The sequence below is a fragment of the Leucoraja erinacea genome, chromosome 1 (assembly GCF_028641065.1).
Source record: "Leucoraja erinacea ecotype New England chromosome 1, Leri_hhj_1, whole genome shotgun sequence".
Taxonomy (NCBI): Eukaryota; Metazoa; Chordata; class Chondrichthyes; order Rajiformes; family Rajidae; genus Leucoraja; species Leucoraja erinaceus.
In genome coordinates, this window is record NC_073377.1 from 63,990,409 (window position 1) to 64,017,095 (window position 26,687).

The 26,687-nt window shown below is 44.2% G+C and overlaps 2 protein-coding genes and 1 long non-coding RNA gene across 5 annotated transcripts in view; 1 reads left to right on the forward strand and 2 right to left on the reverse strand.

Annotated features, from left to right (window-relative positions):
* Positions 1–329: 329 nt before the first annotated feature.
* LOC129697416 (exocyst complex component 1-like) lies at positions 330–26,181 on the reverse strand. Its single transcript, XM_055635932.1, has 3 exons — positions 25,953–26,181; positions 14,942–15,072; positions 330–3,147 (listed from the first exon to the last, which is right to left on the reverse strand). The coding sequence occupies exons 2-3, from the start codon at positions 15,029–15,031 to the stop codon at positions 2,890–2,892; spliced, it is 348 nt and encodes a 115-aa protein (XP_055491907.1). The 5' UTR covers positions 15,032–15,072; positions 25,953–26,181; the 3' UTR covers positions 330–2,889.
* Positions 3,484–8,459, reverse strand: LOC129697419 (uncharacterized). Its single transcript, XR_008723521.1, has 3 exons — positions 8,401–8,459; positions 6,475–6,706; positions 3,484–4,244 (listed from the first exon to the last, which is right to left on the reverse strand). It is a non-coding gene; the product is annotated as an uncharacterized LOC129697419 (long non-coding RNA).
* Positions 26,182–26,226: 45 nt separating the features above from the next.
* Positions 26,227–26,687, forward strand: part of LOC129697394 (uncharacterized) — a 90,120-nt gene continuing 89,659 nt past the window's right edge. For all 3 annotated transcript variants that reach the window (XM_055635904.1, XM_055635919.1, XM_055635911.1), the window contains exon 1: positions 26,227–26,600. In XM_055635904.1, the coding sequence (XP_055491879.1) occupies positions 26,580–26,600 (21 nt within the window). In that variant the 5' untranslated portion in view covers positions 26,227–26,579. The remainder of the gene's footprint in view (positions 26,601–26,687) is intronic.

Consider the following 26,687-nt stretch of genomic DNA (forward strand, 5'->3'; position numbering starts at 1 on the left):
AGCAGCAGCAGCAGCGCTCCTCCACCGCTCCAACTCGGCCAGCTCCGCGACGGCAACGGTGAGTCGACACCTGAGTCCCCAGCTTCTTCCTGTTGGAGGCCGCTCCTCGTTGCGGCCTCAACGACACCTGAGACCCGACGAGAAAAGGTCGGGTCTCCAGTGCAGGGAGAGATTCAAAAAGTTTCCCCCCCCCCCACCCACCCCCCCCGCCCCCCCCCACACACACACCCCAACATAAAATAACAAAAACTACATAAAAACACAGACAAAAAATAATAAAAACGCGGACAGGCTGCAGAGGCCGCTGCTGGCCAGAGCCGCGCCGCCTACCGGCGGCAGCAACTCTACCACTGCGCCACCATGCTTAGCAAAGAAATGAAAAAGAAACATTTGCGATAATTCATAAATAATTTTTTTTTCCAAAAGCATGTTTGAAAATAGTCCAAGCAAATGAAAAAAAAATGTTCGCAGCTTGCCAGTTTGCTTGAATCACGTTGCGATTTATTTCTGGTCTGTTACTAAATGAAGTGCATTCGCACTATGTTGAGATGATGCCTAATCACATATTTTCCTGTTTTTTTTAAGACTTCAGATCCACAGTCATTCTTTCCTCCTCCAATCTTTTCATTTTTTCTTCAACCACAGCATGTACAAGTTCAAAAACTGACATCATCAAAGCCCTGCTTTAAATTAATTAGTTTGGCCTATTTCATCTTTAATGGTGTCCTGCAGTGTGGCAGTTGGTCCATAAAAACATCAAAAGACTTTGATTTAGTGATTTAACTTTAAACCTTATGGATTGAATAGCACAAAAAGGAAAAATGAAACCAACATGAGATTCTTGAACTGACTTGAATGAATTGTAACAAACATATTGTTCATGTTGTGATGATAAGAAAATATTTTCAATTATGATTGATAAGATTCCATTATTCATATATATTTATGACCTGAATTACATTAGCATGAGGGTCAATGCTTCACTCTTTGATATGTTTCAATGCATTTGTTTGAATTCCCTTTGTTTAATAATTTTAACAATGACCATGCCTGTATGTGTTGAAATAAACCATTAACCAATATATTTGGGCATCCGGCCCAATTTTATTACCATTATATAGGTGAGTAAATATTAATTGAAAGTGAAATTACCATTGGGCTGTTCCTCAGAAGAACAGCAGTGCAGCACAGTGGCGCAGTGGTAGCGTTGCTACCTTTCAGCGCTTGCTGCGCCCAAGATCTGGTTCGAACCCGACTCCGGGTGCTGTCTGTACGGAGTTTGTACGCTCTCACTGTGATCGCGTGGGTTTTCTCCGAGATCTTCGGTTTCCTCCAAAAAGACGTACAGGTATGTAGCTATACTGGCTTGGTAAATGTAAAAATTGTCCCTAGAGTGTGTAGGATAGTGTTAATGTGCGGGGATCGTTGGTCGGCACGGACTCGGTGTGCCGAAGGGCCTGTTTCCGCGCTGTATCTCTAACCTAAAGTTAAAAAACGAAACAAGAATATGTCGGAGTATGACTGTACTGTTTATTTCTCATTTGGGAACAAAGAATTGTATAGTCTGTGAAGAAGAATGCAGGTGCTCTTTGCACAACTATTGAAGGTTGGCGATTTTACAAAGCATATTCAAAGGAACTATCTTTATTATAATATATAGGAAGGTCTGCAGATACTGGTTTACACCGAAAATAGAAACAAAATGCTGGTGTAACTCAGCGGACCAGGCAGTATCTCTGTATAAAATAAATGGGTGATGTTTTGGGTCGAGACTCTTCTGAAGACTGAGAGTCAGGGGAGAGGGAGACACTGAGATAAGGAATTATAAGGTGGGAAAACAAGATATCAAAGGGAATGACGATCAAGGAAAAATTTGTGAATAGATCATTGTTAGCTCGGAGAAGGTGACAATGAAGCATACAGAGATAACATTTAATCAAATGGACAGTCAGACTGGTTGGAGAACTAGGCAGGGTGAGGGATGGAGGAAGTGGAAAAACAAGGATTACTTGAATTAAGAGAGGTCAATATTCATACCGCGGGGGTGTAAGCTACCCAAGCGAAATATGAGGCGTTGTTCCTCCACTTTGCACAGGGACTCACTCTGGCAGTGGAGGAGGCCCAGGACAAAAAGGTCGGAATGGGAATGGGAGGGGAGTTAAAGTATTTAGCAACCGAGAGGTTGGTTTATGTGAACTATTATTCCTTGAACTTCATCCCCTGTGATGTCTCGTTTTCACACTTTATGTTTCCTTATCTCTGGGTCTCCATCTCCCCTGACTCTCAGTCTGAAGAAGGGTCTTGACCCGAAACGTCACCCATGCCTTCTGTCCAGAAATGCTGCCTGGTCCGCTGAGTTACTCCACCATTTTCTGTCTATATAATTGTTTATCAGTCTCATGTTATGGAATTCCCTGCCACAGAGGGCAGTGGGGGTCAAATGGATTTAAGAGAGAGTTAGATAGAGCTCTAGGGGCTAGTGGAGTCAAGGGATATGGGGAGAACGCAGGCACGGGTTATTGATAGAGGATGATCAGCCATGATCACAATGAATGGTGGTGGCTGGCTCGAAGGGCCGAATGGCCTCCTCCTGCACCTATTTTCTATTTTTCTATGTTTTTTTCATTTTTCTGTGGGCAGAGAAAGGGTCTTCTGCTATCCATCCATATTCATTTATTTTCAATTTGTACAAATATGGCTTATTCAGTGGATGATGGACTGATCTAAACCTGAAATACATGAATCGGAATCGATATTTAATTATGTAGCGTCATTAAAGTAATAGTTCATTCTCGGAACTAAAGTTTGCTTCTGTGTTTTCTAATGTTCAGCCAATAAACAGTTCATGGCATGAGATACACAGGATATCTTGAACATTGTGCGCTAATCTTATTTGCATGCAGATAAACACAGACAGTTAGATATATATAACACAAACATATTCAGAGCAAGCATGCAATCCCCTCTATTCATACACGAACTGGTGTCAAGTAGAAAATCAGCATCAAAATTTACAAATGTGATCTTCTTCCTCAGGTAGTGATGATTAAGCTCTTGCAAACATCGGACAAACGTATACTTGGAAGCTGTGCTGGAACTTTCCCAACCATAAACTTTATCAAAGTGCAAATCGAAGTGTGGATTATCCTAAAAATTAAAATATGGAAACAGATTAATTTATGATCATTCATTTGTCAAAGTAAAGCATGCAATTCACCTTACTATTTAAAGTAATATATTTCAAAAAATACTTTTAACTCTGTTACTTTTTTCACCTTCTCCAATTTTACTATATCAACACAATCATATTAATATATGTTGAATAGCTTGCACAAAACATGTTAGTATTTATCAGAAAATGTAGCTAGTGCAGTGGGAAGCCAACAGAATCACAAGGAAGGTTACACAGTCTTGAAAATTCAATGTTCAATGTCACCAGTATTTTGCCATATCAAAGAACAAATTTCCAGTTACTGTATTTAAAGAAGCAGAATCTCTGGCAGTCACTAACAAGGCAAATTGACAACAAGGTAGATGGTGTTTGGGGTCCTGTATCAGCTGAAGCCATGGGTCCTCCTCCAAAGAATCTAACATATCTGTACAAGAAAGATACTGAGTGGGTGCAATGTTTCATAGACAGCACAGTTGACATTGTTCCAATTGGCATTGTCAACACAGATTTGATGTTTAAAAGAAATTTTGATAAATCAGCCTTTCTCTGAGGGCCAAGAGGAACAGTAGCTACAGTGGCGAGTGGATGGAAATATTATCCAAATATGGTGCAGGCAGCATGATTTCTAGCCAGTGGTCAGGTTACGTCTGTTGATTTTTTGCACTACTTAGATTTATGAGAAATTTTGCAGTGCCCTTTTGTTGACCCTGCAGATTTGGTGGTGTCAGCTCTGCTGGAACCAGTGGACAGAATATAAAGCAGCTGGGATTAGGACTATGAGATGTTTGTCAATCTGGCTCAGCAAATAACATTTAAAAAGTTTTTAAAAATCATACTTACCTGGGATTTTTTTGTCTTGGATCCTGCCGTGTCATAGATTTAGTGTAAGGTGCTCCTACTGGTCATTATTGTTGTAGTCTTATTAAAAAATAAAAGGACACAAAGTGCTGGAATAATGCAGCAGATCAGGTAAAATCTCTGGAGAACATGGATAGGTGACATTTCGGGTCGAGACTCTTCTTTGGTCAGGTCACTTTATGCCCTTTTGTGTATTAACCAGCATCTGCAGTTCCTGTTTCAACGAAGTATTATTGAAAGTGTATTATAGTTCCAATAATATAATTGGACCTCTAATCTGAATATTATATAGGCTCCTGCAGAGAGTAAATGATATCAATGCCTCAAGAAATAGGAAGATGGACAGCATCATTACCTTTATTCCAGAGGCTTTGAGGAGAAGAAAAGCTCATCCTATTGCATTCATGTCAAGCCCTGGTGTGACGACAGCTCACTGTATACAGGTCTATACTATCAGTATGAGGACTTCATGGTACAGGTCTAGACTATCTGCCTCAGTAAATTTATACTTGTGATGGAGGAAATGGATGTTCACCAGATTGATTCCTAAGTGGAAGGGTTGATCCTTTGGGTGGCACGGTGGTGCAGTGGTAGAGTTGCTACCTTACAGTGCTTGAAGCGCCGGAGATCCGGGTTTGATCCCGAAAATGGGTGCTGTCTGTACAGTGTTTGTACATTCTCCCGGTGACCGCGTGGGTTTCCCCCGATATCTTCGGTTTCCTCCCACACTCCAGAGATGTACAGGTTAATTGTCTTGGTGTATGCGCAAATTGTCCCTAGTGTGTGTAGGATTGTGTTAATATGCGGGGATCGCTGGTTGGCGTGAACTCAGTTGGCCGAAGGGGCTGTTTCTCAAAACTAAAACTATGAGGATAGATTGAACAGACTGAAGGACACAACTGTTGGGATCACTCAACAGGTCAGGCATCATCTCTGGAGAACGTGGATTGATGACATTTCAGTTCAGCGCCCTTTATCAGACTGATTGTATGGGGGAGAAGAGGAGAGGCAGGACAAAGTGTGGTAGGAAATAGGTGGTCACAGGCAAGGAGGTTTTTGATAGGCAGATGGTTGGAACAAAGGTCAGAGATTAAAGCAGAAGGTGTGAGAAAGGATTGAAGAGTTCCAAATTGTAAAGCCAAAGGAACGAATGAAGGGGAGGGGAGAAATAGTTGTGAGTCTAGGTAGGGCACATGGGGCGGGGAGTGTGAGAAAGAGGAGGGGGAGCGGTGGTAGGCTGTGGGCCGAGCATCAAAAATGTGTCTAGAAATCAGTTTTCATGACCCAAATCACCAAACTACATGAAATTTTCCACAGATTTAGATGAAATATAATTGAGAAGGATGTCATAACTCGTCATTGCCGAAAGTTGCACATTAATTAATTAAACTAATTAGAAAATGAGATTGGGAAAGTAAGCGCCATCTAGTGGCCAATGCCCATATTACACGATGGGCAGCCTTATTTCCATGTTGCAGTCCATTTAAACTATATATTATTATACCTATATATATTCCAGATTGTAATATAGGTATAATAATATATATTATCTGGAATATATATAGGTATAATAATATATTATTATATTATAATATATAATAATATGTAATTATTATATATTATTACTATTTGGAATATATAGGTATAGATGGTTGGAACAAAGGTCAGAGATTAATGCAGAAGGTGTGAGAAAGGATTGAAGAGTTCCAAATTGTAAAGCCAAAGGAACGAATGAAGGGGAGGGGAGAAATAGTTGTGAGTCTAGGTTGGGGCACATGGGGGGGGTGAGAGAAAAAGCGGGGGAGGGGTGGTAGACTGTGGGCCGAGCATCATATAATATATTATTATACCTATATATATTCCAGATAGATATATTCCTCCGTTTTCCTGGAAACGGCCGCTCCGGACAGCACTATGTACAGCCCCCCCCCCGCCCGCGGAGAAGATCCGCGGCTTCGCGTTTGCGAATCGGCCACTTTTTAATTGAGACTGTGGCTTCACTATGTTAAATACATAGGCCCCGCGATCGAAGCACCTTTTCCCAGTAAGTTATCGCAGGCAGCTCCGAGATTAGATGATTAAGACTTATTACTCTACAACAAGCTGGCATTAGTGAAAATGTTTAATTTACCTTGTTATTGATACATATAGTTTAGGCCCTCAACTTCATGAATGAATGCATAAGTGAATGAGTGAATGATTGAATGGATGAGTGAATCAATGATTGAGTGAATCAATGAGTGAATGAGTGAGTGCATGAATAAATTAATGAATTAATGAAGGTATGAATGAGTGAGTAACTGAATGAAGGAATGAATGAGTGAGTGAATGAATGAGTCAATGTAAAGCCACCAAATCTCATGTTTTCACATTATAAAGGGTGCAATTAAATTAATTAAAGTCTATACAGATTAATTTTCATAAATTCAGACTTTAGATCTTACCTTTCAGTTTGAGTTGATTCACAAAGTTTCACAACTTTGTGCTCAGCAGGGACTTTGCTTTCAAGACTTTCTTCCACTTCTATCCACTTAGCTGCACATTTTTCAGACTTCTTAATGCTTTTCTCACTAAATTCAATTACCCTGCTGCAAGTTTCCACGACAAAGATCCTTCATCGGAATCTCCAGTAAAACAGGCATCAGTGAAGCCCTCTCAGCTATGATGTGTGCTAGCCTGAAACAAAGCGCGTGATTGGCCAACTGGCAGACAACTCAATGTTAAACGTGCTTTGATTGGACTAAAAATACCCGAAATTTTTCCGGTTTTTCTCTAATTTAATAAAAATGTGCAAGTCTTGTTCATGACGAGTTTCAGGGGTGATTTATATAATTTTTTTACACAATATGTGAAAAGTTCATGTAGTTCTGTGACTTGGGTCACGAAACACTGGAATAAAGCTCCTCGGCCCACAGCCTATGGGTTGTTAGAAGTTACTGAAAAAATTGGAGAATTCAATGTTCATACTTTTGGGTTGTAAGATACCCAAATGGACAATGAGGTGTTATTTCTCCACAGACTGGCTATACTTCCTTGAGTTTAGAAGGTGGATGGATATGGTAAATGGTGGGGTGGTGTTTTTTCCCTGCCAGGGTATCCTGAATTACACTCTCAAGAATGGACCAAAATAAGAAGTTTATTGACCCAGAGAGAACTAAATCTTTAATATTCTTAAGCCAAGATGGTTGTGGAAACTCATTTGTGAGTACATTCAAGGTAGAAACCTTAAGGGAATCAAGGACTATGGGGTTTGTGTAGGAAAGATGGACCAGGATCGTACTGAATGGCAGAGCAGATGTGAGGAACTTGGATAGACTGGGTGAGTGGGCAAATGCTTGGCAGATGCAGTATAATGTGGATAAATGTGAGTTTATCCACTTTGGTGGCAAAAACAGGAAAGTAGACTATTACCTGAATGGTGGCCGATTAGGAAAAGGGGAGATGCAACGAGACCTGGGTCTCATGGTACACCAGTCATTGAAAGTAGGCATGCAGGTGCAGCAGGCAGTGAAGAAAGCGAATGGTATGATGGCATTCATAGCAAAAGGATTTGAGTATAGGAGCAGGGAGGTTCTACTGCAGTTGTACAGGGTCTTGGTGAGACCACACCTGGAGTACTGTGTACAGTTTTGGTCTCCAAATTTGAGGAAAGACATTATTTCCATAGAGGGAGTATAGAGAAGGTTCACCAGACTGATTCCTGGGATGTCAGGACTTTCAAATGAAGAAAAACTGGATAGACTCGGCTTGTACTCGCTAGAATTTAGAAGATTGAGGGGGGATCTTATAGAAACTTACAAAATTCTTAAGGGGTTGGACAGGCTAGATGCAGGAAGATTGTTTCCGATGTTGGGCAAGTCCAGAACAAGGGGTCACAGTTTAAGGATAAGGGGGAAATCTTTTAGGACCGAGATGAGAAAAATATTTTTCACACAGAGAGTGGTGAATCTCTGGAATTCTCTGCCACAGAAGGTAGCTGAGGCCAGTTCATTGGCTATATTTAAGAGGGAGTTAGATGTGGCCCTTGTGGCTAAAGGGATCAGGGGGTATGGAGAGAAGGCAGGTACAGGATACCGAGTTGAATGATCAGCCATGATCATATTAAATGGCGGTGCAGGCTCGAAGGGCCGAATGGCCTACTCCTGCTCCTATTTTCCATGAATGCCTAAAGGGCCTGTCCCATTTGGCCGTCATTCGCGGGCCATTTACACGACCTGCTAGCGTGAGGGTAGCGCGGGACGAGTGCATGGAGTGATGTGGAGGAGTGTGGACTTCGTCCTGGACTAAATCTTTGCACGTCACCGGCCTGTCGTGTAAATGACGGCCAAAGTGTGACAGGTCCAAGACCCTGGCACGGCGCAACGTCTCACCTCCAACAGCAGCAGAAGCAGGCAAACGATCGCCGAGCTCGGCCTGAGGCTCACGGCAGTTGCGGGTCTGGATCCGCCCCCACTCCTACTCCCAGAGCGTGGCCAAGACGATTAGAGATAGACACAAAATGCAGGAATAACTCAGCGGGACCGGCAGCATCTCTGGACAGAAGCAATGGGTGACGTTTCGGGTCGAGACCCTTCTTCAAACTGAAGAAGAGTCTCGACCCGAAACATCATCCATTCCTTCTCTCCAGAGATGCTGCCGGTCCCGCTGAGTTACTCCAGCATTTTGTGTCTATCTTCAAATGACGTCACGCGCTCCAGATGGCTGTGCGGACGTATGATGTTGCTCGACCGTCATGCGTCAGTCACTACCGGCATGTCACGTAAATGACGGTAAGTGGCACAGGCCCTTAACTCCAATTTTTGTTTCGTTGCTATGTTAAATGTCCACAGGTTAAGGTAGAAGTCATCAAAAATGCACAAAAAAAGTATTGAGGGTAACAACTGATTGCTATTTTTAACCAAACCCTTTCTCCCCCCTGCAATATTCTGGTCAGATGGGCAGGGTTATATTCAGGTCTTGGAAGCAAGAGCATCGCTACATTTAGAGTCATTTACAGCGTGGAAACAGGCCCTTCAGCTCAACTTGCCCACACCGATCAACATGTCCCATCTACAACTGTCATTTCTTCAAATTATTCCTTCAAATAACTTTCATGTTGTACTTCCAACAATGAAGAAAACAGAATAAATTGTAAAGCAAGTTCTCAGTATGGAAGTCCTTTGAAGTATAAAAATGTGACTGCTGGAACCTTTTTCCCAGGGAGGAAATGTCCAACACTAGAGGGTTAGCTATAAGGTGAGAGGAGGAAAGTTTATGGAGATGTGAGCGGCAGGTTTTTTACACAGAGAGTAGTGGGGGTCTGGAATGCATTACCATGGGTGGTGGTGGAGGCAGATGCGGTAATGGTGTATAAGAGGCTTCTGCATAGACACATGGAAGTACAGGGAATAGAGGAATATGGATCATGTACAGGCAGATGAGATCAGTTTAACAGCATCAAGTTCAGCACAAACATTGTGGGATGCTGCTCCTGTTCCTGTGCTGTACTGTTCTATAGAAAATCAGCATATGCTGGAAGCACTCAGCAGGTTAGGCTGTATCTGTGGATAGAGAAACGGAGTTGGTCTCATATTTTCAGTTCTGATAGAGTCTTTCACCAGAAATATGAAACCTGTTAATATTTCCACAACAGATCAACGGTGGATCTCCACTGCGCTCTGGACCACTTGGACAACAGAAACTCATATGTCAGGCTGTTATTCATTGACTACATTCATTGTTATTCATTGTTATTAATTAATACCATCATCCCCTCCAAGCTAGTTACCAAGCTCTCAGATCTGGGTCTTTGCACATCCCTCTGTAATTGGATCCTCATCCACTTCCTCATCCACAGACTGTCCGTATTGGTGGAAATGTGCATCCTCAATAACAATCAGCACGGGAGCACCTCAAGGCTGCGTGCTCAGCCCCCTGCTGTACTCATTCTATACTCATGACTGTGTAGCTGGACATAGTGGGAACTCCGTCATCAAGTTCACCGACAACACCACTATTGTGGGACGAATCATTGATGGGGACAAGTCAGAGTATAGAAGTGCGATTGACCGATTGACCAAATGTTGTGAGCACAATAACCTGGCCCTCAACACTAGGAAAACCAAGGAACTGATTGTGGACTTTGGAAGGGATAGGATAGGAACCCACAATCCCGTTTATATCAATGGTGGAAAGGGTCAAGAACTTCAAATTCCTGGGCGTGCACATTTCCGAAGATCTTTCCTGGTCCCAGCACATTGCTGCAATTGATTGATTCTTTTAATGACCACACAGCCAGGCTGGTGGAATTTGTTATGCCAATGCAGCACATAAAAAAAAAAAAAAATCCAAACATGACAATACTAAAGAATTTTAACATGAAAACAACCCCCCACAATGGTTCCCATTATGAGGGAAGGCACAAAGTCCAGTCCCCGACCCCAGTTCCCCCATAGTCGGGCCAATTGAGGCCTCCACAGTTGCCTCTACGGAGGCCCGATGTTCCAGGCCGTTCTTGCCGGGTGATGTTGTTCCGGCGTCAGGAGAGTCCTCCCAGCGGCATGGGAACCCTGGGGAATGGCCGCCTCCTTACTCGAGACCATGGCTTCCGGAGCCGACAAGGCCGCGCCGAATGGAGCTCAACTGGCAAATCTCATCGAGAGATTCCAGGCTTCCGATGGAAAGTTCAGCGCCACCGCCCACAGCCGCTCCACAGACCCGCAGCTCCGCAATGGACCCAGCTCACCGCAGTTCCAGCTCAGCGACCCAGGCAAGGCACCGCCCGCCCCGCAATGGCGCTCCAACGCTGCACCGCCGTCCTCAGACCCGCAATTATAAAGAAAGCACATCAGCGCCTCTACTTCCTGAGAAGATTACGGAGAGTCGGTATGTCAAAGAAGACTCTCGAACTTCTACAGGTGCAGAGCAGAGAGCATACTGACTTGTTGCATCGTGGCTTGGTTTGGCAACTTGAGCGTCCAGGAGCGGAAAAGAAGGCAGAAAGTTGTGACCACTGCCCAGTCCATCATCGGCTCCGACCTCCCCACCATCGAAGGGATCTATCACAGTCGCTGCCTCAAAAAGGCTGCCAACATCATCTAGGACCCACACCATCCTGGCCACACATTCATCTCTCCGCTGCCATCAGGTAGAAGGTACAGGAGCCTGAAATCTGGTACATCCAGGATCAGGAACAGCTGCTTCCCCATAGCCATCAGGCTATTAAACTCGCCATCAAACATATTCTGAACCATAACAGCCTATTGCACTTTATCTGTTTATTTATATGTGTGTATATATATGGTCTATGCTATATAGACATGTTCTGTATTTTTGCTTACTATATTCTGTTGTGCTGCAACAAGCAAGAATGTCATTGTCCTATCTGGGACACATAACAATAAACTCTCTTGACGACTTTTTAATTTTTTTAAATTAATTATTTAATTATTTATTGTTCACCTATTCCTACAAATTGTTGCCTGTTTCTTAAATAGCTTCTCACCCAATCCAATCCAACCTATCTGATGCCATACCTATCCAGTTTCATGAGTAAAATGTCGTGATTTACGGTATCAAATGCTTTTTAAAAATCTATGAATATTCCCACTGCAAGTTTTTTATTATCTATGCAATTTGTGATTTCCTCGATTAGTTCGATTAGTGCCATAGATGTTGATCTGTCTGTCCGGAATCCATATTGACTATTGACCAAAAGCTTATGTTTTTCAATGAAATTGTCAAGTCTTTCTGTAAAAGGATCTTGGAGAATTGGGAGAGTAAAGAAACAGGCCTGTAGTTTGCGAAATGGTGTCTATCCCCAGTTTTATATAATGGTATTACTTTAGCTATTTTTATTTTGTTCGGTAATTTACCGGATTGAAAAGACAAGTTACAGATATGAGTTAGTGGTTCTGCAATTTCTTCAATAACGTTTTTTATTATAATCATGTCAATATCATTCCAATCTGTAGAGGATTTGCTTTTACATTTTCTTACAGTGTCTATGATTTATTTTCCTTCGACTGCTCTAAGGAAGATAGAGCTATTATTTCTATCCCAAAGATCAGTATATGCCTCTTCTTTTGTTTCTGGGTCATTCATTTTTTCTGCCAAATCTGGTCCCACATTTACAAAGAATTTGTTAAAACCATTAACCGCATCACCCATATTATTTATTGTCTTTTCTTCCTCAATAAAATATTCAGGGTAGCCTGTATTTTTTGATCCATTTCTAATAATACTATTTAGCACATTCCATAAACCTTTCATATTGTTTTTATTATTCTCTAACATTTTATTAGAGTATTCTTTCTTACATATCCTCATAATATTGGTTAATTTATTCTTATATTTTTTATATTTATTTTCTGCTTCTGAAGTTCGATATTTTATGAATTGTCTATATAGTGTGTTTTTCTTTTTGCAGGCATTTTTTAAACCCTTAGTGATCCATGGACTATTTGTTTGTTTTTGTCTATCACTATATTGTTTCACAGGACAGTTTTTGTCATAAAGTGATTTAAAAATATTTAGAAATCCATTGTATGCTTTGTCGACATCTTCACCCTCATATACTACCCTCCAATTCTGTTTCAGTAATTCATTCTTAAATGCATTTATGTTTTCTTCGGTTCTCACCCTTTTGTATTTGAAATGACTGGTGTTCCTAGGTTTCCTATAACTACAGTGATAAACAATAAAAACAGGTAAATGGTCACTGATGTCACTGTATAATAGTCCGCTTACTGTATTGTTTTCCATAATGTTTGTGAATATATTGTCTGTTAATGTCGCTTGTTAATTGTCAAGACTTGACTTGATTGTTTCTTTTTCCACAAATGCTGTCTGCCCTGTTGAGTATTACATTTGTTGATTTGATGAGATAGTCTTTCTTGCCTATCATTGAAATATATTTGTGTTTTTTCAAATGAAGCTAAGGGTTTCGGCCCGAAACATTGCTTATTTCCTTCGCTCCATAGATGCTGCTGCACCCGTTGAGTTTCTCCAACTTTTTTGTGTACCGACAGTGAGTTATGATGATTTGATGTGTTTCTCACGCTATAAAATTTTTATGCATCAAGACAAAATACCCAAGGGAATTGGGGTCAGAACCCATAGAAATGCTTTAGTTCCTCCCATAGATGCACTGCTACAATTGCTGGACCATCAGCTGTTTCATTCCTATTCATTGGAACCTTCTCTCTGAATTCTCTGGCCATAATTTCCCTTCCATTATTTGGAAGTGACCCAACACCAATCCGCACTGCAGCCCTGGCGCTCTGTTTCTCAGTGGCAGAATATGCAAGCCCCGTCTGCAGCCACTCTAAACATGCACGCATGGTGGACTCTGCATTGAACACTGCCTGCGGGAAAACCACAGGATGCCTGAAGTCGACAAAGGTTGAACATCTGTATGAGCTGGCAGGCATCGACGAACCATCTCGAAGATGTGATTGGGCAGCAGCAGTAGAACGCTTCAATGCAGACACAGACCACTGCCACCCCTTGCACAATCACCAACATGCCAATAAACGCCTGAAGAGTCGGAACAGCTTCATGGAACTAGAGCCAACCATACCAGGCACCAAAACCAAACAACAGATGGCACCAGGACCACCTGCCTTATACTACCTGGAAAGCCCTAAACCGCCTCCGCATTGGAGTGGGACGTTGTGTACTCAACCTGAAGAAGTGGGGCTTCTCGGACTCTGACAAGTGCAACTGTGGAGAGGTACAGACAATGGCCCACATACTGACTTGCGGCGGAGAGGCATGTACTGCGGACGATCACCGCAGAGGCACAGATGTGGCACTGGCTGTGACAAAGCAATGGCAGAACAGCGTCTGACACACGAGCTAAGCGAAAATCACAGAAAAAGTGCCTTGGAACTTCATGTCTTTGGTCATGTCTTCTAATTCTCTGTGAACATTTAAGATATATTCTACCTAAAAGTGTTACATTAATGCAAGTTATTGTTGTTGTACTTGTTCTAAGTCACAACCTCTGGTATCCTCTTGCCATGCTCATCTGAGATGTACTTGGCCACCACATAAAAAGTAGAAAGAATATGTCTCCCCTGGAAAACCTCCAAACCATGCAGTAAGATGCTCTAGATGTTCTACCAATCTTTGGTAGTCAGAGCCATCTTCTTCGCTGTCGTCTGCTGGGGCAGCAGGGTGAAGGCCGCGGATGCCAATAGGATCAACAAACTCATCAAGAAGGCTGGCTCCGTCCTGGGGGTGGAGTTGGATTCATGGGAGGTGATCTTGGAGGGGAGGATGCTCCTCAAACAGCGGAGGATCCTGGACTATACAGCTCACCCCCTCCATGACAACCTGAGGAGCACCTTCAGCAACAGATTGGTTCCACCAAGATGCAGCACAGAACACCACAGGAGATCCTTCTTCTCTGTGGCTATCAAACTTTACAGCTCCTCCCCTTTCTGTCGTGGGGTAGACTGAGACTGAGACTGAGACTGAGACTGACTCCCCCTCCCCAATCTTTGCACATCCCCCATGCCTTACCACTTGTTACTTTAATTTAATGTTTCGTGTATTTTGTGTTTTATTTTTACTGTTGGCAGATCAATTTCCCTCTTGGGATAAATAAAGCTCCATCGTATCCTATCGCATGAAGATGGTTGAGGTCTGAGTGGATTCAGAGGAGCAGGCAAATGTTTTCCTTCCACGATTATTTTTCTCCTCGCAGGAAGATTTAAGTCTTGATCATGGCAAGGATACTTTGTGAGAGTTAGAACAAAATTGCCAGTTTGAAATTAGAAAAACAAGCATGCGACATAAGGTGAATTATATGTTATGATGCGAAAGAAAATAGAAAGCAAAATAAATTAAGTCTATACTGCTGGCTACTTATTTGAAGATAGACACAAAATGCAGGAGTAACTGTAGGACAGACAGCAGGCTACTTACTTGATGTGCTTCTTTTCCATCCACAAGCTTAAGATCTTCAAGAAACCAAGAGCTTATTTTTTCAAGTTGTTCATTTTGACGCGATGTCATATTTTTCACAAATGTGATTTGCACTTCTTTGCACTTTGTTACTAGAAAGAGAAGATGGTGCATTGTCATTTTAAACATGTAGCAGGACCTGGTGAAGTATCTGCAATCAGATGCTGCAAAATGGAAAAGTTGTTTGAAGGGACAATGCTAAGAATGATATGTACCTTCCCCTTTGCCCTTTCTATTGTACTTGAGTTTGAACCAATTGTATCTATGTATGGCATATCAGATTTATTTGGATAGCATGCAAAACAAAGCTTTTCATTGTATCTCGGTACACATGACAATAATAAACCAAAACCTAAAATCAAACATAATCCATAAATCTTAAAATTTCTTTACAAAGTAACAAGCTATTATATAATAACATTAAGTTGTTTTCTTCCAATGTTTTGCCCTCAATCTTCCAATTTGCCCTCAATGTTCACTGATACCAATGAGCAAAACCATACTATTTCTCTCTGAAACTTGCTGATATATTCTAAACTCAATAGTGTCCAATAAAATGTTCACTGATACCAATTGTATTTTGCCAGGACTCCCCACTTCAGTCCTCATTGCAAATTTAACCCAAACATGGATCTAAGAGCTGAATTCCAGAAATGAGGAGAGTGATAGCCTTGACATCAGGGCAGAATTCTACCGTGTGACATTAAGAACCTCCGGTAAAAATTGCCAATTAGTATGAAGGGGAAAATACTCCATTGGTTGGAACATACCTCTAACTCATTGGTTGGAAGTTGGTTGTTGATGTTGGAGGCCAATCATCCTAGGATATCAATGCAGGACTTCTTCAAGGCAGTACCAGGCACAATCATTGTCATTTACTTTGAGTGACCTCCTTCGATCAGGTCAGTTCAGATCTTTAATGATCCTTGTGTTAAATTCAATTAATTATGTATATTCTCAGCAAATGAGGCAGCCCATGCCTATAGCAAGACTTGGATGAGAATTGGGCATAGGCTGCTAAATGGCACGTAACAAAAGTACATCAAATGTACCTGGCTATGATTATCTCCAATGTCCATCTCTAACCACCGCCCCTTGATATTCAATGGTATTACCATTGCCTAATCCATTGCCATAAACATCTTGGGGTGACATTAACCAGTAGCACAATTGTATCAGCCACATAAATACTGTGCTACATGAGCTGGTCAGAAGCTGGGGTATTCAGTTAATTGACTTGGAAAATGAAGAGAAAGGTCAGGTTTGCAGGGTGCGGATCAGTCTTCGAGTAATAGCTATTAATCAAGAGGTGACAGTCAACGGTGACAGTGAAGAAAGCGAATGATATGTTAGCTTTCATAGCAAAAGGATTTGAGTATAAGAGCAGGGAGGTTCTACTGCAGTTGTACAGGGTCTTGGTGAGACCACACCTGGAGTATTGCATACAGTTTTGGTCTCCAAATCTGAGGAAGGACATTATTGCCATCGAGGGAGTACAAAGAAGGTTCACCAGACTGATTCCTGGGATGTCAGGACTGTCTTATGAAGAAAGACTGGATAGACTTGGCTTGTGCTCTCTAGAATTTAGGAGATTGAGAGGGGATCTTATAGAAACTTACAAAATTCTTAAGGGGTTGGACAGGCTAGATGCAGGAAGATTGTTCCCGATGTTGGGGAAGTCCAGGACAAGGGGTCACAGCTTAAGGATAAGGGGGAAATCCTTTAAAACCGAGATGAGAAAAACATTTTTCACACATAGAGTGGTGAATCTCTGGAACTCTCTGCCACAGAGGGTAGTTGAGGCCAGTTCATTGGCTATATTTAATAGGGAGTTAGATGTGGGCCTTGTGGCTAAGGGGATCAGAGGGTATGGAGAGAAGGCAGGTACGGGATACTGAGTTGGATGATCAGCCATGATCATATTGAATGGCGGTGCAGGCTCGAAGGGCCGAATGGCCTACTCCTGCACCTAATTTCTATGTTTCTATGTTTCTAACAGGGTATCTCTGGGCATTGCAGAAGTTGGTGAGGATGAGTAACTGCATTCATATAAATATATTCTAAAGTCTTATCTTAATGATCCAGTACAACATCAGACTATGTAAAGTCACATGAATACTCAATTTTGCTGAGAGTATCTAATTCAGTTCAATGCAAACATGCAGAGTTGTCAGAAACACCAAGCTTCTGACTTGTATTTTTTAGCTTATGTAATTCTTGACTTGCAAAATAGACACCGTGTTTCCCATTGGAATGTGAGAAAGCTGTTTAGCATTGAATATGAGCATTGCATGGTTGTATTTCTCGACCACAGAATCTGGATGGATGGGTGTTATCTTTATTGTGGAGTGCAGAGAAGAAAACTATTTGTGAAGATTAGCCTTCCCTCTGGTAGGATTTACCTGCTCATCCTTCCATTTAAACTAAAAGAAGCACAATTAGTTATGCTTGGTTCAGGGTGCATAATACATAGATACAGGTACATAGAAACATAGAAAATAGGTGCAGGTGTAGGCCATTCGGCCCTTCGAGCCTGCACCGCCATTCAATATGATCATGGCTGATCATCCAACTCAGTATCCCGTACCTGCCTTCTCTCCATACCCCCTGATCCCTTTAGCCACAAGGGCCACTTCTAACTCCCTCTTAAATATAGCCAATGAACTAGCCTCAACTACCTTCTGTGGCAGAGAGTTCCAGAGATTCACCACTCTCTGTGTGAAAAATGTTTTTCTCATCTCGGTCTTAAAGAATTTCCCCTCTATCTTTAAGCTGTGACCCCTTGTCCTGGACTTCCCCAACATCGGGAACAATCTTCCTGCATCTAGCCTGTCCAGCCCCTTAAGAATTTTGTAAGTTTCTATAAGATCCCCCCCTCAATCTCCTAGATTCTAGCGAGTACAAGCCGAGTCTATCCAGTCTTTCTTCATAAGTACTTCATAAGTATTGGTCTGCAAAGTTTTTCAGTTTTATGTGTACATTCAAGACATTTTACAAAACCCATATCCTAAATATAAAAGAATGGATTTAGAAACCAATCAACAACCACTAACCATACAAGATAGGAAGTGCATTTTTTCACTCCATTCCTGATTCTGAAATAGTAAATTGTCTGAGTTTAACTAGGTGTACTAAATCAATCAAGAGTGAGAACTTCAGTTGATTTTCAGAGTTCAGGTAAATCTGACTAACAAGTAAGTAAGTAAGTAAGTTTATTGGCCAAGTATTCACACACAAGGAATTTGCCTTGGTGCTCCGCCCACGTAACAACATGACATACAGAGACAGTTACGAATGACTCAAAAAACACTAAACATTAATAATAATAAAACATTAATGATAAAACACCATTAACCAGCATGTGAACCAACAAAATACCAGATCAAAGGGAGGCTGCAGATTTTTGGCTGTTGAGTAGAGCAACTACTCGTGGATAAAAACTGATTTTATGTCTGGCTGTGGCAGCTTTGACAGTCCGGAGTCGCCTTCCAGAGGGAAGTGATTCAAAGAGTTTGTGGCCAGGGTGAGAGGGGTCAGAGATGATCTTGCCCACTCGCTTCCTGGCCCTTGCAGTGTACAGTTCATCAATGGAGGGAAGGTTGCAGCCAATAACCTTTTCTTCTGATCGGACGATTTGCTGCAGCCTCCAGGTGTCGTGCTTGGTGGCTGAGCCAAACCAGACCATGATGGAGAAGGTGAAAACAGACTCTGCGATGGCGGTGTAGAATTGGACCATCATTGCCCGTGGCAGATTGTGCTTCCTCAGCTGCCGCAGGAATTACATCCTCTGTTGTGCCTTTTTGACTGTGGAGTCGATGGTAGCCCCCCCACTTAAGGTCCTTGGAGATGATGGTTCCCAGGGTCTTAAAAGACTCCACAGATGTGACTTTGGTGTTGTTGATGGTGAGTGGGGTGAGGGGAGGGGGAGCTCTCATAAAGTCTACAATTAATTCCACTATCTTAAGAGCATAGAGCTCTAGGTTGTTACTACGGCACCAGGACGCCATCTGTAACACATCCTGTCTGTAGGCAGATTCCTCCCCATCCTGGATCAGTCCAATCAGGGTTGTGACATCCGCAAACTTGAGAAGCTTGACAGAGGAGTCTGTGGAGGTGCAGTCGTTGGTGTAGAGAGAGTAGAGGAGAGGAGAGAGTACGCAGCTTTGCGGTGCTCCTATGCTGAGGGTTTGCGGGTCCGAGATGTGCTTTCCCAGCCTTACATGCTGCTTCCTGTCTGTCAGGAAGCTGGTGATCCACCGACAGAGGGGTTCAGTCAACTCGGAAAGTTTGGAGTTAAGTAGCTCTGGCACAATGGTGTTGATTGCAGAGCTAAAATCAACAAACAGGATCCTCGCATAGGTCCCCTGGCGGTCTAGGTGCTGTAGGATGAAGTGCAGGCCCAGGTTGACTGCATCATCCACAGATCTATTGGTCCAATATGCAAACTGCAGAGGGTCTAGCAGGGGGTTTGTGATAGTTTTCAGCTTGGCCAGCACAAACCTTTCGAGTGTCTTCGTGACTACAGAGGTCAGTGCAACAGGCCTGTAGTCATTAAGACAAGTAATCCTTGCCTTTTTGGGTACAGGGACAATAGTGGAGACTTTGAAGCAGGCTGGGACAATACATGTTTGCAGGTTCTGGTTAAAAATGTCTGTATAGACCAGTGCCAGCTGTTTGGCACAGTGCTTAAGAGTAGAGGGGGAAACATTGTCAGGGCCTGGAGATTTCCAGCTTTTTTGTCCTCTGAAAAGGATCTCCACCTCCTCTATTTTTATTGTTGATGATGGAGAAGTGATGTTGTGCAGCTTGGAGGGTGTGGGTGATTCTGTGTGAAGTGGTGATAGGAGGGGAGTGGGTGTAGAAGGGCCCAGTCTTTGCAGACTGAGGTCAGGCTGGGTGTGAAGTGTTGGTTGGGGTGGGAATTGGTCCAGTCTTTTCATACTGGAGTCTTGCTTTAAGTAGGTGTGAAATGGTGAATGGGAAGGAGAGGGTGCAGGGTCCATTCTTTGGGTAGTGTGGGGCAGTGTGTGGCAGTGTGGGCAGTGTGGGGCAGTGTGGGCAGTGTGGGGAGGTGCGGGGCAGTGCAGGCAGTGTGGGGAGGTGCGGGGCAGTGTGGGGAGGTGCGGGGCAGTGCGGGGCAGTGTGGGGCAGTGTGGGGCAGTGTGGGGCAGTGTGGGCAGTGTGTGGCAGTGTGGGCAGTGTGGGGCAGTGTGGGGCAGTGTGGGGCAGTGTGGGGCGTGTGGGGACGGTGTGTGACAGTGTGGGCAGTGTGGGCAGTGTGGGCAGTGTGGGCAGTGTGGGGCAGTGTGGGGCAGTGTGGGCAGTGTGGGGCGGTGTGTGACAGTGTGGGCAGTGTAGGCAGTGTGGGGGCAGTGTGGGCAGTGTGGGGCAGTGTGGGGCAGTGCGGGGCAGTGTGGGGCAGTGCGGGGCAGTGTGGGGCAGTGTGGGCAGTGTGGGGAGGTGCGGGGGCAGTGCGGGGCAGTGCGGGCAGTGTGGGGTGGTGTGGGCAGTGTGGGGCAGTGTGGGGCAGTGTGGGGAGGTGCGGGGGCAGTGCGGGCAGTGTGGGGTGGTGTGGGCAGTGTGGGGGCAGTGTGGGCAGTGTGGGGGAGGTGCGGGGCAGTGCGGGGCAGTGTGGGCAGTGTGGGGTGGTGTGGGGCAGTGTGGGCAGTGTGGGGCAGTGTGGGGCAGTGTGGGGAGGTGTGGGGCAGTGCGGCAGTGCGGGCAGTGTGGGGTGGTGTGGGCAGTGTGGGCAGTGTGGGGCAGTGTGAGGAGGTGCGGGGCAGTGCGGGGCAGTGCGGGGCAGTGTGGGGAGGTGCGGGGCAGTGCGGGGCAGTGTGTGGCAGTGTGTGGCGCGTGTGTGACAGTGTGGGGGCAGTGTGGGCAGTGTGGGGCAGTGTGGGGCGGTGTGTGGCAGTGTGGGCAGTGTGGGGAGGTGCGGAGCAGTGAGGGGCAGTGTGGGCAGTGTGGGGTAGTGTGTGTGCAGTGTGTGGCAGTGTGGGGCAGTGTGTGGCAGTGTGGGGCAGTGTGGGGCAGTGTGTGGCAGTGTGGGGCAGTGTGTGGCAGTGTGGGCAGTGTGGGGCAGTGTGGGGCAGTGTGGGCAGTGTGTGGCAGTGTGTGGCAGTGTGTGGCAGTGTGGGGCAGTGTGTGGCAGTGTGGGGCAGTGTGGGGCAGTGTGTGGCAGTGTGGGGCAGTGTGTGGCAGTGTGGGGCAGTGTGTGGCAGTGGGGGCAGTGTGGGGCAGTGTGGGTAGTGTATGGCAGTGTGGGCAGTGTATGGCAGTGTGGGGCGGTGTGTGACTGACAGTGTGTGGCAGTGCGGGGCAGTGTGGGGCAGTGTGGGCAGTGTGTGGCAGTGTGTGGCAGTGTGGGGCGGTGTGTGACAGTGTGGGGCAGTGTGGGCAGTGTGGGGCAGTGTGGGCAGTGTGGGCAGTGTGTGGGGGCAGTGTGGGGGCAGTGTGGGGGCAGTGTGGGCAGTGTGTGGGCAGTGTGTGGCAGTGTGTGTGGCAGTGTGGGGGCAGGTGTGGCAGTGTGTGGCAGTGTGGGCAGTGTGGGCAGTGTGGGCAGTGTGTGGCAGTGTGGGCACAGTGTGGGGTGTGGGCAGTGTGGGGCAGTGTGTGGCAGTGTGGGGCAGTGTGTGGCAGTGTGGGGCGGTGTGGGCAGTGTGGGCAGTGTGTGGGGCGGTGTGGGTGTGAGTGTGGGCAGGTGGGGCAGTGTGGGGCAGTGTGTGGCAGTGTGGGCAGTGTGTGGGCAGTGTGTGGCAGTGGGGCAGTGTGTGGCAGTGTGGGCGGTGTGGGCAGTGTGTGGGGCGGTGTGGGCAGTGTGGGCAGTGTGTGGCAGTGTGGGGCAGTGTGGGGCAGTGTGGGGCAGTGTGGGCATGTGGCAGTGTGTGGCAGTGTGGGCAGTGTGGGGCAGTGTGTGGCAGTGTGGTGGCAGTGTGGGCAGTGTGGGCAGTGTGGGCAGTGTGGGGCAGTGTGGGGCAGTGTGGGGGGCAGTGTGGGGAGGTGTGCGGGGGGAGTGTGGGCAGTGTGGGCAGTGTGGGGAGGTGCGGGTGCAGTGTGTGGCAGTGTGGGCAGTGTGGGCAGTGTGGGGGCAGTGTGGGCAGTGTGGGCAGTGTGGGCAGTGTGGGCAGTGTGTGGCAGTGTGGGCAGTGTGGGCAGTGTGGGCAGTGTGGGGCAGTGTGGGCAGTGTGGGCAGTGTGGGCAGTGTGGGCAGTGTGGGGAGGTGCGGGGCAGTGTGTGGCAGTGTGGGGCAGTGTGGGCAGTGTGGGCAGTGTGGGCAGTGTGGGCAGTGTGTGGCAGTGTGGGCAGTGTGGGGAGGTGCGTGGCAGTGTGGGGCAGTCTGGGCAGTATGGGGAGGTGCGGGGCAGTGTGGGGCGGTGTGTGCCAGTGTGGGCAGTATGAGGCGGTGCGGGGCAGTGTGGGGCGGTGTGGAGTTGGGAAACAATAAGGTTGGAGGCTGTAGAGTGGAGATCGCTAGAGGCGATGAGATCTGCAACAGTCTGAGAGATGATGACCTGGTGCTCATCTGTGGGGTAATGGTCAAGGGGTAGATATGATGAGGTGCCCAAGAGCTAGCGTCTCTACGAGGAGGAGTCCGAAAGCTGGTGTATGAGATCTCTGTGTTCTCTCCTAAAATGCATTCTCTGTGGTAAAGCAGCAAACATAGGTGCCAATCAGTACACAGCAAGGTTCCACACCATGCTAAATAATGACCAGATAATCTGCCTTAATTATAATATTAATTGATGAAAAGCTCCTAATTTCTACTTTAAGGATTTTTTTCATGATCACCCAATATATTGTTTAATTTCTTATCTCAGGGACAGGATTTCTTACATAACAGCTTATTCTATGCTCAAATACCTCAAGTGTGCCTTGAAGACTGCCAGCACAAGGAAGACTGCTATCATTCCTCTGCAATGAATGCTATAAAATAAATAGGGGAAGAACACATATAATTTAATAGTAGCTTATTTTAATTTAACATACTGTATGTGAAAATCTTTCTGCAGTGGCAGAGTCACTCATCTTAAAATGTTAAGTGCTTCTCTCACTGTAATAGAAATCTACCAACCAACTAACCTCCTGATCCTTCAAAAGTGCATCTTTCATGTTAGATGGATTTGAAAAAAATTGCAGTCGGGCAGAGCTAAAATCAGATGTTTTAACAAATGGATTCTGGCGATTGCTGAATTGTCCAGAGATTAGAACAGGGCGCAACAAATGCTGAAATACTGCAGCAGCAGATTAGGTTAAAGATGACATATAGAAGGTGAGAAAACATTTCAATGAGGAAGTAATGAAGAACAATCAATTAAAAAAAAGTAAAACATTAAGCAACAGGAAAGGGAATACCTGTACAATTAAAATAAAAAGCTGATTTAAAAAAATTAATTTTGCAACTTTATCAATTTGATCCACACCTCACTGCAGCCACTGTGATTATAAAGTAGGCAATTAATTAGGAATGGGGCATTATATTTAAACAAAGATTTTAAACTCCATTTAAATACCAAACTGCTTATTTCTGCTTTTCAAGAATTTCAATGAATTTGGTAAAATAATCATGCAAATAACCTTGATTGCGTTAACTTCACATTTAACCCCTTCTAGTTTGCCTAAAATATATTTACAATGTTCAGAAATAATAAAGACAAAACTGTACAGTGTATAAGCACTAAAGTTACCTGAACAGCAAAGGAAGTACCTTTCATTTTCCTGTTCACCTATTCTTACTTCAATCACAGCAAACAGACGGTCTCCTTTTGGATTAAATATCTCTTTTTTTAACTCTTTCCTAAGTAATGTTGCCATTGCCTTAAGCAAGCTCTCCGATGTACAATATTTATCAAACTTATTTCACTCACAATACCTGAACTGTAGATATTAGATATCATGTATACAATCTGTATAATGGCAACCAAGTGATGTTTCTATGGATTTAAACACTATGACACACAAACATTATTGGATTGCAGTGTTATTCGAGCTGGATTGTTCCCCTGAGAAATACCCAGTAAGTCATTTACAATCCATATGAATTCCATTACAGTCTTTAAAGCCAAATTGAGGTATTGATTTAATGGTGTTTTCCATTAAGCAATCACTGTATAACACAGAAATAAAATGTATTTCAAAATCAGTGATATAATTCATAAGATATGCCTTCGTTATTTGATTTGCAATAACTATCATATTATTTTTTCTCTCACCTATTCCTTTTTAATGAGGTAGCTTTAATACTGAGTACAAGCTTACAATTTTTCTATTGTATTAGCTATGTTTCTGATTCCTCAATCAGTGGAGCATGGTGACATTATTTTCTATATCTAACCCCTTACAGCCATTTACGTTTATATTTACATATTTAAAAACTTTTTTGCATATAGAAGGTTAAATTGCCACCTCTTTATTCAATCTTGTTAAAAATAAAAAATAAACTGATTTGCCCCACCTTTTGCTGGATTAGATGAAGGGAAATTGTGACCAACTGAGTGTTTGCTAACAAATAGGCTGAGAATTTACATAGAAAGAGCGAGAACTGTTTTCTCACCTCTCGTTTTCTCCCACATTGGGCTAAATGGATTCATATGCAGGAGGTATAGTTTCATGCATTTAGAGTTAGAAACAGGCCCTTTGACCCTACTTGCCCCTGCGACTAAGATGACCTATCTAAACCTTAGATAGATACAAAAAGCTGGTAACTCAGCGGGACAGGCAGATTTCTGGTGAGAAGGAATGGGCGACGTTTCGGGTCGAGACCCTTCTTCAGACCAGACTCTAAACCTTTCCTATCCACATTCATGTCCAAATGTCTTTACATTTTGTTATAGTACCTGCCTCAACTACTTCCTCTGGCAGCTCACTCCATATACCCACCATCGTCTGTGTGTAATAGTTGCTTCTTTCCCCTCTCACCTTAAACCTGTGTCATCTGGTTCTTGATTACCCAAGGAAAGGACTTTGTGCATTCACCCTATCTATTCCCCTCATGATCTTATACACCTCCTTTGCTCCAAGGAATTTGTCCCAGCCTGCCTAATCTCTCTCTGTAGCTCAGGCCCTCAAGTCCTGGCAACAGACTCGTAAATCTTCACTGAACAAGTTTTTAACACTTTCACCGAATGACACTTTGTATGTGAAACACATTAATTGAGAGTAGACTATCTAATTATAGGGGGTGGCAGAATTATTGGAGCAAAGCGAATTCTTATCTTCACCAAACATCAACACGCACAAACTAACACAAAGGGTTGCTTTGTGCCCACATAGGTTGCAGTAGGAGTGAAAGTACTGACTGATTGTTTTTCACCTTGTCACCCCACAATTCCTCAGACCAGTTGGGGGAGTAACATTACAAGCTGAGACCACATTGTTAAACTTTGCCTATAAACTTGCAGCCAAAATGTTACATTTTAGATCAATTAGAAAAGTGGAGAATGGACACAAATAACACATCTATCCGTGTTTGCAGATTGGCAAGAAGAAAGAGTTGAGGAAATATAAAATTCATGGTTCATTGGTACTTTATTGTCTAAGTACAGTGAAATTCTTGTTTTGCACACAGTCCAGTAATAATCCTGCTAGGGACAACCACACTAATGCCCCTGTCCCACTTAGGAAACCTGAACGGAGACCCCTGGAAACTTTGTGCCCCACCCAAGGTTTCCGTGCGGTTCCCGGAATGTGGCAGGTGGTTGCCGGAGGTTGCAGGTAGTGTAAGCAGGTAGGGAGACTAACAAAAAATCTCCGGGAACCGCACAGAAACCTTGGGTGGGGCGCAAAGTCTCCAGAGGTTTGCGTTCAGGTTTCCTAAGTGGGACAGGGGCATTAGTATAAGAGTGTAAGATATAGTAGACCACACTGAGTCATACACAAGAATCACCACGTTTAAAGGTGCCATATTCTACCCTTCAAGTGAAGAGGGGAAATATAATCAAGAATACTGTTTTATAAAAGAATGATGAAACAAAACCTGAAAAGTCGGCTGATCCGCTGAGTTCCTCCAGCGCCGTTTTGCTCCAGATTCCAGCATCCTTTGTTCCTGGTATCTCTAATGTGCGTTTAGAATCGAGAATGCACTGCCCGTGGATGGAGGCATTTTCCGTTGTGGTTTTCAAGCGGGAATTGGATAAATATATATGGTGCAAAAACCATTGCAAGGCTGTGCAAAATGGTCCGGGTGGAATGAATGAGAGGTCGTAAGAGGCGCTATAGAAATGCAAGATTGAGCTTGGGACATGTATACATTTGGCTTCATTTTAACATTGTTCTGCGGTCAAATATTTGAAGCAATAATCGTAATTAAAGGCAATAGGTGGCTGGTTGACATTTGGCTTGATGCTGCTGTTTGCAACCCCTTCAGAAGCAGGCGCACCTTAATAACCGTAAATCGCTCGGACAAGTTGACATTGTTCCAAGAGGTATGTGCAGGAACGCACAAAAGCTTTTGAGAACCCAGCCTGGATTGAATTTCATTGAGGGTTTCGTATTATCAGGCAGTTGTGCCAAATGCGCAGGAAAAATGCGGAAGGGATCGGAAGCAGCAAAACTTGCGCCTTGCTGATAGATTCGAGGGGAGTTGGTCTCTCAACCGCGAGCCATGTACCTGGACCAGACCGGGGTTAGAACACAACGGAGAGAACTTTACAGCTTTTTAGTCGAAGACATATGTTTTAAAAAAATGAAACGCCTCTCACTGTCATAGTTA